Genomic DNA, 17,433 nt, shown 5'->3' on the forward strand with positions numbered 1-17,433 from the left:
ACGACGCTAAGTACACATCTGACTGAGGCAACGCTGTAATAATCTTAACATAGATAAATAGCACTTTGTTGAAAAATAAAAAATGTTGCCCCCTCTGGACTTACTGTAAATACATCTGTATGTAAAAAAGTTCCATATAAACTTCTTCATTCTTCCTGTTTGTGACATTCTAGCGTGTCAGATTTGTGCATGTAATTCAAAATATCATTATTCTCATGTTTTGGGCTAATTGAGTGATTAACATGTTCTATGCCCCCCATTAAATCCTCTGGATCATACTTACCGAAAATCTAATTTTGCTATATATAAGGGCTGTCAATCGATTAAAATATTTAATCATGATTAAGCGCATGATGGTCCATAGTTAATCGCAATTAATCGCAAATTAACAATTTTTTCAAATCCAATCCATTCAAAATGTACCTTAAAGGGAGATTTGTCAAGTATTTAAAGGGTACATATTATGCTCATTCTCAGGTTCATACTTGTATTTTGGGTTTCTACTAGAACATGTTCTAACATTCACATACACTGCAACAGGAAATAAACTGGGACACATTTAGTATGTTTATGTTTAAAACTGTGAAATTGTCTAAATATTATAGATTTGTGACATCACAAATGGACAGAAATCCTGACGGCTTGTTTCAAAGGTACCGTTTCTGAATACGGGCTGTGTGTATTTCTCCATGGATTTAGCGTTTTGATACTTTCACAGTATTTATACAGCACTTAAACCTGCTTTATAATATAAAAGACATGAAAATCTCACTTTTTAAAATATGGGACCTTTAATCTCTTATCAACATGGGAGTGGGCAAATATGCTGCTTTATACAAATGTGTGTATATATGTATTATTGGAAATCAATTAACACAAAACAAATGACAAATTTTGTTCAGAAACCCTCACAGGTACTGCATAGAACCCATTTACATTCACATATCTGGAGGTCAGAGGTCAAGGGACCCCTTTGAAAATGGCCATGACAGTTTTTTCCTCTCCAAAATTTAGCATAAGTTTGGAGCGTTATTTAACCTTCGCGACAAGCTAGTATGACATGGTTGGTACCGATGGATCACTTACCTAAAAATCACAAGTTCCGTTAATGCGTTAAAAAAATTAGCGTTAACCCCCCACCCCCATTGAATCCACTGGATCAAACATCCTGAGAAGCTGATTAAGTTATTAGATTTTCTTTTATTGAGATGATCTAACTGCATCTGTTCCAGATGTATCATACAGGTGCACTGCTGCACTGTCAGACGAGTACCTCACACACACACTCCTGGTGCCCCCTATGACTGTCCCACACCCTACCCTCATTCCCTGACCTCCATTTCCCTGTTGGTCAGTCCACAGCAAATCCGAAAAGCCTCCGAGCATCTCCATGGCGACGGGCCTCAGTCGAGCAGATGGCCTCAGTGTGCCGCGCGGCAATTAAAGAGGGAGCGCCGAGCGAGGGGGAAAGAAAGTGGGTCAGGATCAGGGGGGGGGTTGAGCAGGGCCGGCAACGTGAAGCTGCCTCTGCCTCGGGCCTGCGTGCGCACGGACGTATGTGCACACATATATACACGCGTGTGCTCACGCCTCGGTGAACTCCTTCCCGGGTCTTCCCAGGAAAAACAAACCAGCCACCGAGCGTCAACGGAGGGAATAAAAAAGGGGGGTTAGGGAGCCCCCCCGAATCTCACACACCGGATCTCTCCAACGGGGAGAAGTCAGAAAAACTTCCACCAGAATTACACGGGCAAATCCCACCGCCCAATCAATAGGATTAACCCTTTAAATCCCATCAGCAACATACAGAACCAGCCCCCCTGTTAGTTGTAATACCTCCACTGGAGCGCCACTCCCTCTGGCTTCTCCTCTTTTTTTTTGTTCAGCTTCACCAAAATTTCCCAAACAGCGGGGATGAAACGCACCCTTGGCGATGTGGGGGCAAATCCAATCAGTTTCATCCCCCCCCCCCCCCCCCCCCCAACTACTTTCATCGCATATTGAGTAGTCCATTGAAACACGGGGACTTCAATTTAATCTCGACTTGAACCCACTTGTTCAGAAAGATCTGATTGAGCTTCTGAAATCGCTCATTACTCCAATTAAGAAAAGGCTTTAATTAAACTAATTCAGCGGACAATATGGTCTTCAGCACATTACGGAGCTTTTAATTCAATTTACTGTTTTTCTGTGTCATAATATTCCTGCAGTTATGCAACGCGCTTGTTTGAAGATAGCTTTAATGGAGAGTTGGTGTAGGGGGCGGGGGGGGGGGGTCCGCTGGCTGGCTTGGGAAAAGAAAAAAAAGGTCTAATGAGCCGGAAAAAATTAAATGAACTTTTATTTGCACAAGTCTTTTCTTCCAGCGAGCAGCCCCCGACGTGCCTAAACACAACTTCAGCCAAGAGCACTATTTCAAGGCAAACTAGAATCACCCCTTGGAACACAGCCTCATTCAGGAACAGCATGACCCCCTCTGCAAACTCCCATCCCCCGCGGGGTCGACATGTAAATCTCCATTTCCCCTTCTCCTCTGTACATTCAGGCTGTTATTTTCCCTTGCAAATTCTCCTCCGCGACTTAGGAAGGAAGGTAGGTACGATCATTAAACCCATTCTGCAGAGCAATTTGAAACTTGGCGTCCTGAGAGGTACGAGTCTGCGGGCCAGAGGAGGGGAGGTATTTTAAGGTTTTTTTGCAGCGGTATTAAACAGCCTCTATATCAAGTTTCTCATTCCAACATTTGTTCCTCTTTAGCGTCTATTTTCAGTTCCATAATGCTGACGAGGAAGGTACACAGTGCCGGGAACAATCGCGAGCCACTGTATCCAAATAAACAGATTGAAATGCACTACGTGAACCCAACATATGGTTACAGTGGGAGAAGAAACTCGGATACATCAATAAAAGGCAGGAAGCTACACTGTTCACTCTCTCTGTGTGAGACTACGAGCTACGTGGGTGCAGGTTCAGTGAGTGGGCGTTCTTGTGGCCACTTATATCTGCATAACTTATCATATAAATGTTGTAGCTCATATGTTGGACACGTGGGAGGGACGGTGGGGGAACCCTTGACCCCCCACTACCAAACCTTCTGTTTCCCTGGCCCGATGTGACATTTGGCACCTTCGTGGCTTGACTGACAATCGCTGTGAACTACAAAATGTCCCCACGTGATTCCTGTACTGGTATCAAAGCCCCTCTCCAGATTCCTGACTGGTTAATTCCACTTGCAAAACCTGCAGCCAAGCAAGACGTGTGCTGCCAGAGTGGAAGCTCCCATGTGGAAACCCCTGGCAAAGTTGTTCAGCTGGAAGAGGCAAGAAGAAGTGAGGAGGAGGAGGAGGAGAGGTGGGTGGTGGAGGGGGGGGGGTACAGTAGGCATTTTATATGCAACCATTCTGCATTAAAGGATTTCCTCCAGGGGAAATGGTAAAAAGTAACACACAAAAAGTCCATGCCAGCTAGAGGTCAGGTCAAGGTCAACTATGACCTAGATCACTCTCTAACCTTAAGCAAAGGTTTTTGGTTTTCTAAACTTAACCATGGCTCTTGGTTACCATGACAGCCTTCTTCTAACCTAAACACTGGAGTTTGGTTGCCATGAGCTGCAACAACAGGAATATCAACTGAACCATTGAACATTTTGCAAATCTAAAAAATTTGATCTGATACTTTAAGACAGAAGAAGACATCAATTTTCTCTCCAAAAAATAATAAATCAATGCAAAACAGCTGCAAATCAACGTAATGTGTAGCACATGTCACCACATACTGTATGTTTGCAGACAAAAAAAAACTGCAGTGCATTAAATTATAGTAATAAAGTTTTACGGGCTCCATTTTTATTTATATTTGACCCACATGTTTTGTAATTTAAGTTTATTGTGCATAACGTTACAAAATCTGCTATGATCTTATATTTGCTGTCATCTTTCATACTGTATTCTTCAACCTTAAATACATGTTTACCACGACTTCAAACTGATTTGACGCAACCTTGCCAAAATGCTCGTTTATGATGATCTGATACCAATTAGTAGGCTAGAATGTCCCCAAACCGGAAAAAAATGAAGTTTATCTGGAACTTTTTACATACAGTCCAGAGCGGGGGGGGGAGTTCAATATTACAAATTACTAGGGCTGTCAATCGATAATATTTAACTGTGATTAATTGCATGATAGTCCATAATTAATTGTGATTAATGGCAAATTAATTAAAAATATGCTGCCATATGCAAATGTATGTATATATTTATTATTGTAAATCAATTAACAACACAAAACAATGACAGATATTGTCCAGAAACCCTCACAGGTACTGCATTTAGCATAAAACATATGCTCAAATCATAACATGGCAAACTGCAGCCCAACAGGCAACAACAGCTGTCAGTGTGTCAGTGTGCTGACTTGACTATGACTTGCCCCCAAACTGCATGTGATTATCATAAAGTGGGCATGTCTGTAAAGGGGAGACTCGTGGGTACCCATAGAACCCATTTACATTCACTGATCTTGAGGGACCCCTTTGAAAATATAAATTTCCAAAATTGAGAGTATGTTTGGAGCGTTATTTAGCCTCCTACAAGCCTCCTAGTATGATGGTTGCTTGGTACCAATAGACTCTGTAGGTTTTCTAGTTTCATATGATGCCAGCATCTTCACTCTAGTTTCAAAACTGAGCCCGCTTCAGCCAAATAATTGCACGTTGTGTTGATGCGTTAAAGAAATTAGTGGCTTTAAAAAGAATTTGCATTAACGATTATTATCGTGTTAACTTCGACAGCCCTAATTTAAAAAAAATGAACATACATCGGTTAGGCTCTAGATACTTAAGGATAGTAGAGGACAGATAGGTAATAATAGTAGCGTAATAATGCATTAGGGCCACTGTGTGCACTCTGTGATGGAGACCTCAAGTGTATGTGCACATCTTCTAGAGTGTGAGTCTATGCTCATACAAGTGTCTCCTAATAGATGTCAGGAATGAAAAGAACTTAATGCATGTTCCCCTTGTCTTTTTTTTTCTCCTTTTACTAGCACTAGAGGTTCTGTATTTTGTGATATAGTGTAGTGCATTTAGAGGAGTAAATATAGTTGGAGCAGAGCAGCGCCATACCCTACAGCTTTGCTTTTATGCATACAAGTCAATAAATAGGTGCAGTGCTGACGCAGACTCTGTCTGTTACAGCTCCAGATAAAGGGATGAACACAACCCCTTTTCCCCGCTCGCGAGGTGGGACTAGTGCTTCCATTACTCACTCGCCCACCTCTTTTTCACACACATTTAAATACAGAATCTACTGATAGAGACAGACAGTGCAATGCCAGTAACAAAGAGAGGGCACACAGGAAGGAGGCGGAGGCCACTAGGGCTGTGTATTAAGTAATACAATACGTATCATGATACAGGGGAACAATTCAATATATTGCGATATATTGTGATACTGTAAGCAAGGCAATATATATATATATATATATATTATATCGGGTATCGGGTCCAGTACTGTGCTCATGTACTGTCACTCACAAAACGGCTCCAATACCACTTTACGGCAGCGTGACGTTAACCTCTCGTCACCATCTTTCGGGTCCTATCGCACAGAAAACTGTCATAGCATAAAGAACACCCCCGCGATATGCATCAAATCTGAGTAAAAAAGGTTTTATGCAGTCAGAACAGTGGGATCTGCATTTGCATTGATCACACTCTAAATCCCACTCCCTGTAACATCCAACATCATAGCATGTAAACTATGAATTCAAAATGCAGTATTAACGACGCAGTGTTTTGGAGAATCGATACAGTATCACAAAATTGCGATATTCAATATTTTCCTACACCCCTAGAGGCCACACCTGAGTTTCTGAAAACATTGCAACATCGGAGTGAAACTCAGCCGGGCTTGAAACGGGGGAATCAATAGCAGACTGCATTAGCTGCTTTGGAATAGACCCTGCTAACGAAATGGAAGGGTCAATGCCAAACTGCAGGTTGTGTCTGTGTTTAATCTCCATCTCCATCTCTTTCACAGCAAAGTCGAACTGTGTACACTAACAAACGGGCAGAAATGAAGAATTTCTACCGCGCTCGCGAGGTTGACCTCAATCTCGGTATAATGACAAGCACTGGGAAAAAGCAGGTGTCAGCTGTGGCGCGGGGTGGCGCGAAGAAAAAATATTCTGAGAAATGTTCACACATAAGCAATTGAAACGCCTTTGAATTGAGCAATTATCTTCAAAGTCGATCACAGCGGGGGAAAGGTGCAAACATGAATGAGGGACGCACACTGTGAGGAATATGACAGACACGGAGCTGGCCTGTTATCAGTCATATTTCGCCCGTCTGTCGGTCTGCGCAGGACGAGGGCACTAAGGAGCTTTGCACCAGGCTGCAGCACACGGGAAGCTTAGCTACATGTCAGGGAGAATAAATAAATCTGTGTTTGTGTTTTCTAAGCAACCCCCCCCCACCCCCCCCCAACCTTATAACACCACCACCACTGCTGCTGCATCCCCCCCCCTCCTCCCACTCCCATTTACAACCACGCTGTTGCTTTGAAGCGCAGTCAGCTCCCGGAGAGATATCAGTGCGGAATATTAAATGAGCGAACACCATCACTCATTAAAAAGGGAAACATTTCATGAAACAAACCCCCTTTTGTATCAAGTGCTAACCAAGCCGACTCTCAGCGAGCACCGTCCTCAAAGGCAGAGCGAGGAGACAGGAGAGAGGGGAAAGGGGAAGAGATAGAGCGGGAACTTTGTCAAAAGTAAAAGAGAAGAATGTAAAGTCGTGGCAGGAGATCAGCTCCGAGCCTCGCGTCACCCCGGGTGCCGCGTCTACTAACAATGATGGGAATCTCTGTACCGCTTTGATTCTGAACCTTTTCCGTAACGAAAAGATTGAAAACCATTTCTAAATTTTCAGAAATGCTCAATCTTTTTTTATTCGAATGTGCTCTGCAAGCTAATATTGCATTTTCAGCTTCGCCCCTGGAGGGTATTTACCAGGGGATGCCATGTGCAGTGGGTGAGCTGGAAGGCTGGTAATGGGATTGACAGATATGGTTTTGGAAGGCGGTACGGATGTTTTCAGTCAGAACTTGGAGACAGTTTGTGTAAATAGTCAATGTCTTATGAGTTGACCTGTTTGAGGTCAGAAAACCGTCAGAAATTTTAGCAGAATTTGCTTTTTTGCAGGATGGAAAAGCCACTTATTCAGCAGTCGAGTGTCAAAAGCACAATAAATCTGCAAAGCAACCGAAAATAAATGGCTCCTTCAAATACTCAGGGCAGGAAGAAACTCTGGAAGATATCCACTTTGAAACTTAAATGGTAACTTCAGTATTTTTCAACCTGAACCCTATTTTCCCATGTGTTTGTGTCTAACCGACTAATAGTGCCAACAATTTCTGAAACCGGTCCAGCATTGAGGGAGATCTCTGTAGACGGCAGCTGCTCACGGGCTGCAATATGGTGCTATGGGGGCAAGTTGGCACCATCATTTATGTCCACTAAAAAAGTGCTTGTTTTTGCCATGACGCTCTCTGATTGTTATTAGAAGTGTCTGACAACATTATGGAAAGAGTCTCGCTCTTGAAGACGTGTTGCCAGAAGACACCGGTGGAATAGTGAAATATACAGTATATCCATGGTGGAAACATGTGATGAGTGCCGGCCGGGCAGAGTTTGTTGTGTTGGAGTACAGAAAGCGTAGCTTGGTGTTAACTAAAAGACTTTCAATGTCATGGATGAATATTTAGATGATTTCAACAATGTGGATGAGTTCTTTGAATTCGACGACCGCCTGTATTTATTTGAGCCAGAGTATACGCATATTCAGATTTTACAACGAAACTTCTCCTTGTGCGGGACTTGGACACAATAACAAACAGACCGGATCAAGAGAAAGGTAAGAAACCCGTTTTATTTCTCCCCAGGCTCCTTTCCATAAAGTTGTCAGACACTTCTAATAAGTAAGTAGGTAAGTAAGTAAAGCTTTATTTATATAGCACCCTTTAAAACACACCGTTACAAAGTGCTTCACACACAAATGAAACATCAAACACTGATAAAAAAAAAAGGAAAAATGACAATGTGAAACACAGAGACGATGAGAAACAGATGAAACTAAAACAGACAAACACACATGTGGATGAGGCCTATAGAAAGGCTCGCCTATAGAGATGGGTTTTTAGAAGCCGCTTAAAACAGTCCAGAGATTCAGCAGCTCTAATAGATCGGGGGAGGTGATTCCAGAGAGTTGGGGCTAAGACAGAAAAGGCCTGATCACCTTTTGTTTTGCAGTTTGAGCGGGGGACGGATAAAAGGACGAGATTAGAGGATCGAAGTGTTCGACAGGTCGAATATGGAACAAGGAGATCAGCAATGTAACTGGGGGCGAGGTCATGCAGTGCCTTATATGTAATTAGCAAGATCTTAAAGTTGATTCTGAATTTAAAGGGAGCCAATGGAGGGATGCCAGAACAGGGTTAATGTGAGACCGACGGATAGTTCTGGTTAATAGCCTGGCCGCTGCATTTTGAACCACCTGTAGGCGATTTAAAGCAGATTGACTGAGGCAGGTGTAGAGGGAATTACAATAGTCTAGACGGGAGAATATGAAAGTGTGAATTAATAGTTCAAGATCCGTGGAAGACAAGATGCATCTGATTTTTGCAATGTTTCTTAGCTGGAGAAAGCAGCCAAGAAACATTACAATAACAATCTGAGCCTGTCGGTGGTAAAAAGGAGCACTTTTAGTGAACGTAACGTCACATTGAACTGCTCACTGGCCCTCGCAGGTTGTTTAGAAGCTGCTGTCTACAGCGCTATCCCTCAATACTGGACCAATTTCAGAAACGTGTTGTCCCCATTAGGAGACCCATTACGAGACCCAATTGGGGCAGCAGTTTGCCAGTTTGCCTCCTGTGCCTTGCTCCTGGGCAATCTCTCCATTAATGCATGTGTATAGGTCATGTTTGTGCAAGTGTGGGTACGCATTTTGTGCCTGTTTGTGTTAAAAAAAACAAAAAACTGTGAATTAAGACACAAACACATGGGAAAATAGGGTCCAGGTTGAAACATACTAAAGTTACCCTTTAAGAACAACTAAATACTACATCTTAACAGAGGACTGATAAAATAATGTCACTATCAGATTGACATTGTTGTCAGGGACCAACTTTGATTAAATATTTAATTGAAGGCCTTTTATTGGCCCGATGCATCAGCCGGCTGATATATGGGTCTGACCCAGGACAGGAAGAGAGGCAGAGCTGCAGGCCAGCTCTTGTCAAACAAAACTGCACAAGTCAGCACAAAATTCAACAGAGTCAAACAGCAGAAAACGTGGCAACGGCATCAACTAGTCCATCAAGTTTTAAAATGACTCCCAGTCCAGCTCAAGTAGAGCTGCGAGCACACAGCCAGTGTAACACAAACTAATAGTTAATCAAGACCTAATATAATGATGGGTTTTTTGGTACCAGGTCCAAATTTGGCTACAAACTTAGTTTTTCTACATTACAGGACCCATTTTCCCCTTCATCCTCAGACTCAGCAGGTTGTTCACTGACTAGTTATCAGGACTCCTTTGCTTCTTAATGGAGGAACATCAGCCCGGCTGCCTGTTGTAAATTGACTTGTTCAGGCAGGCAGTCACACGGGGGGGGGAGCTGCACTGATCAGATCTGCTTTATTTTAAAAAGGCACAGAGCCTTAGTAGGAAGACCAGGAATTATCCACTCTCTCAATCCCAGATCAGCCCGTGACTAAATGCCCCAGTTGTAAACCCAGACACAAAGCATCGTATTCCCATATGATTTCATTTTTTTTAAACCGACGAGGCAGAAAACACAAGACGACTGCATAAAAGGCATGAAAAGGCAGCGTTCTCTTCGCACAGCGGCTCGGAAACGGATGAAGTTCCTGTAAAGAAATAAATATGATTTGCCTTTAACTGAAATGACTGATTACAGGTAGTAAGTATAGCGCAAAGAAACCCTACAAGCCATTGGCAAGCCGAAAACGCGGTCCCATAAAAACAGAGCAGACTGTCAGAATCCCTCCAACATGTGAGATTATTTACTTTTTCTTCAGAGCAGATTTACATCCAACCATAATAAGCCTATCCTCAGATGCTGGAACAGCCATCTGACAAACTGCAAGGGGGAAATGTGGAACAAGTGTAGTCAGTCAGCGTCATTCTCATTCTCAAGAGCACAGCAGGAATTTAACCATTTAATCCCCTCGACAAGGATCGGCTAAACAGAAAGAAAACGACTCAACAGATTAATGCCAAATCAGAAAAAGCTCAGGGCGAGATTTGATCCCCTTTATTGATTTCCCCTTTTCCTTACTTTGCTGATTCTGCGATTTGAGTTGAAACAGAGACGAATTTCAAGGATTTGAAAGCGGAAAAATTGCAGCTGCAGCTTCCTGATAAAACGTGTTTCCCATCCTGATCCAACATGGTGACTGTCTGGTGGTGTGAAGAAAGCAGAGGAGCAGGAGAGGACACCCGACAGACACCGTACACCACAAAATAACAACCAGATGAAAACACGGCATATGATACTGAACTGCATGTTCTGACAAAACAAGCTATCTGGTAACATTAGACAGCCGGTGTCTGGGACAAACATTACTTGTGATATTTGACTATCCTTTTCCTAAAAATAGCTTCATTCAGCGCTCCAAACGATTTCATCATCACAGAGACGATGCAGACGATCTGTGAGCTCCTCGCCCGAAGGCCTCGAACATTCATTTATTCCTTATCATGAAAATAAAACCCTGCATATAAACTCCAAACAATCGGAAGAGGTGAGCATAATTTAACATTCATCCAGTCTTTATTTGTGCAGTCTCCTGCATGCAGAGAACACTCTATTTTGTCATAACCTTTCCATTATTTAGGTTCAGTGCTTATCGTCATGTTTTATTAATCTATTTTGTGAAATACGGCCCACGGGGGGGGGGGGCTGCAAATGTGCATCACGAAACTTGCAAAGAAAAACTGAGAATGTGCCTCTTAGATCGACCGCGGTGGCGTATGGAACAAAAGTTGGCAAATATTTTGCCAAAGAAAAGAAATTAATGAACTTCCATTCCGGAATCATAACAGACAAAAAGAAGAAGCCTTCGCCTGCGCAGAGACATCTCATGCAGTGTTTGGAGAAGGATTTGCTAAAGAGCTGACAGCAGAACCACAATGAGCTAAAATGCTCAAAGAGATGAAGTTTGAGTGGCCAAGTACCTCCATTAGTTTCTATGGCAAAAAGGGAAGCTTAATCTCCTGTCAGCTCCCCTCAAGCTAGTCTCCCAGGACTCTCTCGCTCTCTCTCCCATCCATCACCTCAGCAGGGACCAAAAGGGAGACTCCCCGAAGGAGCGAGGATCAGAGCAATTTGCATTCACACTCAAACCATCAAGGCCCAACAATCCCACGGCGACTCTCTTTCTATTTCATCACAACTGTCATCCGAATGAAATGTAAAACGCCACGGACCGGCAATTAGTACAGTTTTCCTTCAAAAGAGAGAAAGTCAAAATGCTAATTACAACGTTCCAGCAGTATTCGTTCCATGACCCCATCTGAGGAAACGTTCCCCCCGCCTGTTCCACTGCTCAACATCTATTTCAAACACTATTTATGAACATGCCTGCAATTGTCCTCCTCAGACCCCCCCCCCCGACTGTTCAGTCAATCAATTCAAGCTGAAGTACGTGACATTTCACACACAAGGGTAGTCTTCAGTGTGCTTTAAATGAGTCTGACAAACAAACACACGCTCCGGCGGCACAGCGCGTGACCGGCTGTCATGAGTTCGAAATTAACTGTTGTGCGTCAGACGTTCGGTGACAAGCTCGTGCATAGGAATCAGGCCAGTTTGGCTGCGCAATTAACCCTAAAGAGTCAAACAATAAAGGTGTCTATCAAAGAGGAAACAGGAAACATCACCCGCGGTTCACAGCTCTCAGGAGACACCACGTGAGCATCAATCTGCGAATAAACACGATTAAAAGGGCGGCGACACACAGAAGAGCGCCGCTCTGTTGTGGTGTTGGTAGAGAAACTTGTTGCTCGATTATGTAAAAAAATCATCATCACAATTATTTTGTTCAATATTGAGATCACGATGAATTACTCATTGACTTTTTGGAAACACCGTGCATTTAGAAACAAAATGATGCACATTTTAAAGTTAAATGCATCAATCTGGTGCACTTTGAGAGCCAAGTTAAGAGGCTAGGTCTACAAGAGCACACAGTTCTTCATAGAGCTAGTCTCTTCATTTAGCTCTCGTAGTGCAGCCATCCCTGACCCGCCAAAGCAGGAAAGCGAAAGTGTGCCGCCGTAAAGGAAAGGGGTGCGCTGGATTTATAACACGAGACAAAACAAGAGCGTCATTGTTAAACGGAATGTGGCACAATACTCATTTTATCCCAAGTATCTTGTTTTCATAATTGAAAGTAAAATCCGATTAATCGCCTTACGACCAAACATTCAAGAGAAATTCCTCTGAGACACTGTATGAAATGAGTGACAGAACTGAACCACATGGGTCTCCAGCAGAATGATTTTAGCCCGCATGCTGCCAAGTCATTACAAAGATTAGAATTCACAACTGCACAATTTCCCTTCCTGAATAATAGTACATTCAAAGTTGATGCTCGTCCACCATTCAACACTCATTTCCCAAATGTTTAATCCAACTAAGATGAGGAATTAGAAGCTGGAAAATCTCTTTATCCCACCGCTGAGAGTGATATCTATACGGGCTCGTACAGCACCAGGACCCCAGGATGGAACCAAGCCATAAACAACCACCTGGTTGCTAACTCCGTTCACACTCAATTAAATACCCCATTGCAATGCTGGAGAGACCGAGTGCTAATATAAGAAAGCAGGAGCAGAGCTGCTGTTATTATTCACAGATCCATTATTCTCAACGTTCCTTTTATTTGATAATCTATTTGGCGAGCGGCTCGGAATATTTTTCTGTTTGTGAATTTGGCACTCTCGTGCTTTCTACAAATGGTTATTACCATGACAAGCACAAATGGCTTTCCCTGATGGATAACTGCAACAGGGTTTTGCTGCTACTTGCATTTGTTAGGGCCCATTCTCCCACTTGTTTGTGCTTCTGTAATGAGGGAAGAGTCTGGAACATGTTGTATATCAATTAAGCCATCAAAGACGGTGGGCATTTATGGCAACGCCCTTTAACCTCAGGGGTGAAAGAGCAGATTCTTGTTTTTGCATGTCAAAAGAAATGGGTCCAAACAACTGCTGCAATAAAAAACATTTTCCAAGCCCTTCCCTTCGTGAAGACGTCTGAAAGCATGATTTGTGCAGCCTCTTTTGGTTTTAAATAAACTGCGGCAATAAATAAAAGAATGAAATAAGAGCAAAAGCTATTCGCCACGATGTCTAATTAGGCTTAGAAAACCCCTCCTGCTTTGTTCAAATAAGACGTTTCCAGGACACTTTAAGTGCAATTTTTGGAGACATTTCCCTCTCCCTTGATTGAACAGCTTCAAACGCTTTCCACCATGAATCCCAAGGGAACCAGTTAATCCTGATCTTCTCCACAAGCAAAGGGATCATCTCAATGTAAATCAGACGGGGCTTTTGATCAAAGTATTCAATCAGTCTTAAAACACATGACGCCACAAGGAGCCTCGCTGCGAACAAGGTCAACGTCGAGCTTGTTCTCGAGCTCGAAGGATGTGGAAAAAAAACAACCCAGTTGTGACAAAAAACATTCCCCCTAGAGAATACATTTGAGACTGGAAAAGGATCACCAAAGCACGACGTAGAGTAAACACGTACAGGCTGCAGTCTGTCAGAGAAAATGAGGATATCAGTGCCGTTCAAAACATGATCCGACATTTCTCGACCACACTTGACCCTCTTCCATTCCGTTCTTAAAATAGGGGCGCCAGACAGAATTTACTTGTCCAAGATGTAAACAAACCAGTAAACTTTCAGCTAAGCCTTAAAACCCCCCTCTGGATAATAGATCACACACACACACACACACACACACACACACACACACACATAGTCGGGCGTATACACAAAACATGACGTTTTATTGTTGGCTTGTTTTTTTTTCCAACTAGAAGGTTGTCAATATAACCAGAAGAATGATGCCACTTCCGATAACACTCAAATACACTAATTAAGCATGTGTTTAAATCATTAGGCCCACTTGAGGAAGATTTAAAGGGCAACTATGGCCATTTTTTAAATTCATACATGTTATTCCTATAGTTTAAGACAGTCCAAAAAATCTTAGTAAAAACGAACAACTCCCTCACAAATCCAAAAACTAGAGTGCTAAAACTCAATTTTGTGAAGTCATTGGGTATAACCGCAGTGTGGAACCGCTCCCTAGACAATGAATGGGGAAGAGATGATGACACTGAGAGCACCCAGAGGAATGTTGGGTAGATTTTCTGTTTCACAACACTACAAAAGAATGAAGCTCATTCAGGTATAGAAAAAGAAATTCATAGAGTGCTCCAGGGATGACGTATTTTTGTAGGCCAACCAGGAAGTTAGCATCACCCTGGGTTCCTTCGACTAAAAGCCAATGGGATTGTTCCATTGGATTTTGAATTATGCAGAAAATAAGCTCTGTGGCAAACAAACGTTTTTGATACTTGCACGTTTTGTTCAGCAAGATAATATTCACAAATGAGCACCACTTTTTGAAGCATAAATGCAAGTAAAAAGCTAACGTTAGGCTATAAACGAATTACACCCCGGTCGCATGAGTGTGAGTATAAACAACAACGCTGTAAAGGCGGATGTGTCGGCGTGATGACGTTTAGTAGTCTCATTTAGCCACTTGTTAGCAACCGCCTTTTTAAAGACGCGTAGTGGGATATTTATTGATGTATTTATGGCATAGAACAAAAAATCTCTACGGCTCGTGTTAACCACAGAGCTCATTTCAGGCATCTAACTAAAAACCCGTCAAAAAAAACTTCAAGACGGGGGAACTGGAAGTGCTAAAATGCTAACTCATTTCCGTGTTTTAGGACTCATTCCTGTATTGTCTACGGAGCAGCTCCAGACTTTATACCCGATGACATCACAAGTTTGAGACTTGAGACTGGTTTCTGGCTTTGAGAGAGAGGAGCTCATGTTCACACATATTGATTGAACTTTTCCTCAGCCATGGATATAACATATTGGAATTCTTAATTTAGGTGGTGTTCCCCTTTAATGTCAGGATGATCAATGTCAAATCATCACTCCCATTTATCAGCTTCCCTCAACACATCATCTTCCAGCCCAAAACACACACACACTCCATCACCATCACCATCCTCTCTCCGTCTCCTAAAATCTATTAAGCATTCAGGACAATTTCTCAAAGTATGACTGGAGCCGAAGACAAATGTCACCACATCCTGAGTCACTCTTCCTCAGAAGATTATCATGATTGAATAGGAAAACAGCACAAGGCCTGTGGATTTAATTCGCAGTTCAAAATGAAGGATCTCTCCCATAATGGTTCTTTAAATTTTAATAACTCAGCCTACAATATTCAACTAAGAGACAGGAGCTGAGGATAAAAAGGCCACAGGTTTCAATTCTCATTCAGGAGCACTCTGTGGCCATCACAATGAGATATTGGGAAAACTTTCGCACATATCGCCATCTGCCTGCTGCCTGGGTAACTTCATTATTCTGGAGCCAAATAAGTATTCTGCAGCCGTTTGGGTTTTTTTGACACTGAAAAACACTTTCAAATGTTCTCTCTCTCTCTCTCTCTCATTTGCGCATCTTGTTACAAACCATCAGATCGATCCACCCATTCATGCATTAATCAAGTCATTGTGAAACGTCACGCACACACACACACACTGGAGCAGAGAGGTGATGATGATGATAGAATAATGCTCATGAATGTGTCAGATGATGTTCCCTCTGCGGCTTACCTTGGACGTGCAGCGCCAGCAGGAGTATCCACATCTCCACACACATCGTCATGGCTCCAGAAACTATCTCTCCTCCGGATCTGGTCTGATAACCTGAGAGTGGATGACCGGGGGGGGGGGGGGGCTCACTCCAGACGACAAAGACCAAGCATGCAACTTCTGCAAAATCCCACTTCGGCACAAAAGCTCTTAGTCCACCTCCCTCGCTGAGCTGTAGGACACTTTGGCTGAACTAAAGGATCGGTGTTGCGCGTCTCCGAGCCAAAGCATCAATGTGACGGCTGCGGCGGATCCCTCTGCTGGAGGAGAGTTGAGCACTAAGTACAACCTACAAAATATATGAGATCCGAGCTGCAGATTAGCAGTTTGAGATGATGGAGTCTTCTATGAGACAGCAGTGTGAGGAGAGTTGTTGTGAGAGCAGCTCTCTTCTAGTGGAACCATCCAGCCGTGGTCTCTCTCTCCATCCACCGCAGAGCTGCACGACTCTCTCTCTCTCTCCCTGCTTCCACTAGCGGGGATCAGAGGTAAAGTGGGCGGGAGGTCCTCGATCGATGCTGCTGGGAACTTTACAACACTTGGAGAGTTCCTCCAGGGGGGAAATGTCGCCTCTTTTTCCTCCTTCCGTCTGCAAATGGACACCTTGATAACAGAGATCTGCTGGCACCGTCCTGGTTGTAGTTCCTTAAGTTCCCGGTTGTCCCGGTTTGTCTGTTGTCTGCAGTACTGAGCCACACGAGCAGCCGGAGCGATCAGATCAGCAGGCCGGGGAAGTTGTTGGAACTGTGGGAATGCTGGGTGGGATGCAAACCCCCCTTCTCCTTTCCTCGTGTTTTCTTATTGTGTGGATGAAACCCAGAGTGGATCTTTATTATCCCGCTATCTTTATCTTTGTCCTGGTTTATCCCGGTCTGCGCAGCGCCCCGCTCATCTGCCTCCACAGTGTGCTGCTGACTAGCGCTGACGCTCTGGGAGAGATCGGGATCGGGTGACGTTGTGCAGAGGGAGGAGTCTGGATTGTCCTGCACAAAAAAAGGCAAAAGCATCGCCTGGAAAAAACACTCCAGCAGCCTGGTGGTGGCTGCCTGTAGGAAGTGACTCTGGAACTTTATCCTGCGCGTAAAGGCTCTGTAACGTTTGGAGCAGAAGGTGATCACATTGTGCGTAAAGGAGAAACACTATTAGGTGGATTGAGATCCGTCGAAGAGACAGGATGGGGATGTGGATAGACGACAATAACATGTGGGTAGAGGGCAATAACACCGCGTGCACTGTCATGCTGAAGTGAAATAATGAAGTGAAAGATGTTAAATCCCACAGAACAGCTGACACCGTGTAGACTGAAGGGAAACGAGAATCAATCAAAACTGATGCTTATCCTGCTTATATGTTGAGGCTGAACTCTAGTTTAACAGTCACTGACTGGTCTACAGGTGAGAAGTAAGAAGGACAAAATACTGTATA

At 43.3% G+C, this 17,433-nt stretch overlaps 1 protein-coding gene across 4 annotated transcripts in view; it reads right to left on the minus strand.

The window, feature by feature from the left end:
• Positions 1–17,024, minus strand: part of nectin1b (nectin cell adhesion molecule 1b) — a 241,540-nt gene extending 224,516 nt beyond the window's left edge. The window contains exon 1 of one of the 4 annotated variants that reach the window (XM_037776019.1): positions 15,970–17,024. In XM_037776019.1, coding sequence (XP_037631947.1) covers positions 15,970–16,021 — 52 coding nt within the window. In that variant the 5' untranslated portion in view covers positions 16,022–17,024. The remainder of the gene's footprint in view (positions 1–15,969) is intronic. The other 3 variants (XM_037776021.1, XM_037776022.1, XM_037776020.1) reach the window with 3 other exon arrangements.
• Between the last annotated feature and the right edge of the window lie 409 nt (positions 17,025–17,433).

Source organism: Sebastes umbrosus, chromosome 7 (assembly GCF_015220745.1).
Source record: "Sebastes umbrosus isolate fSebUmb1 chromosome 7, fSebUmb1.pri, whole genome shotgun sequence".
Lineage (NCBI taxonomy): Eukaryota > Metazoa > Chordata > Actinopteri > Perciformes > Sebastidae > Sebastes > Sebastes umbrosus.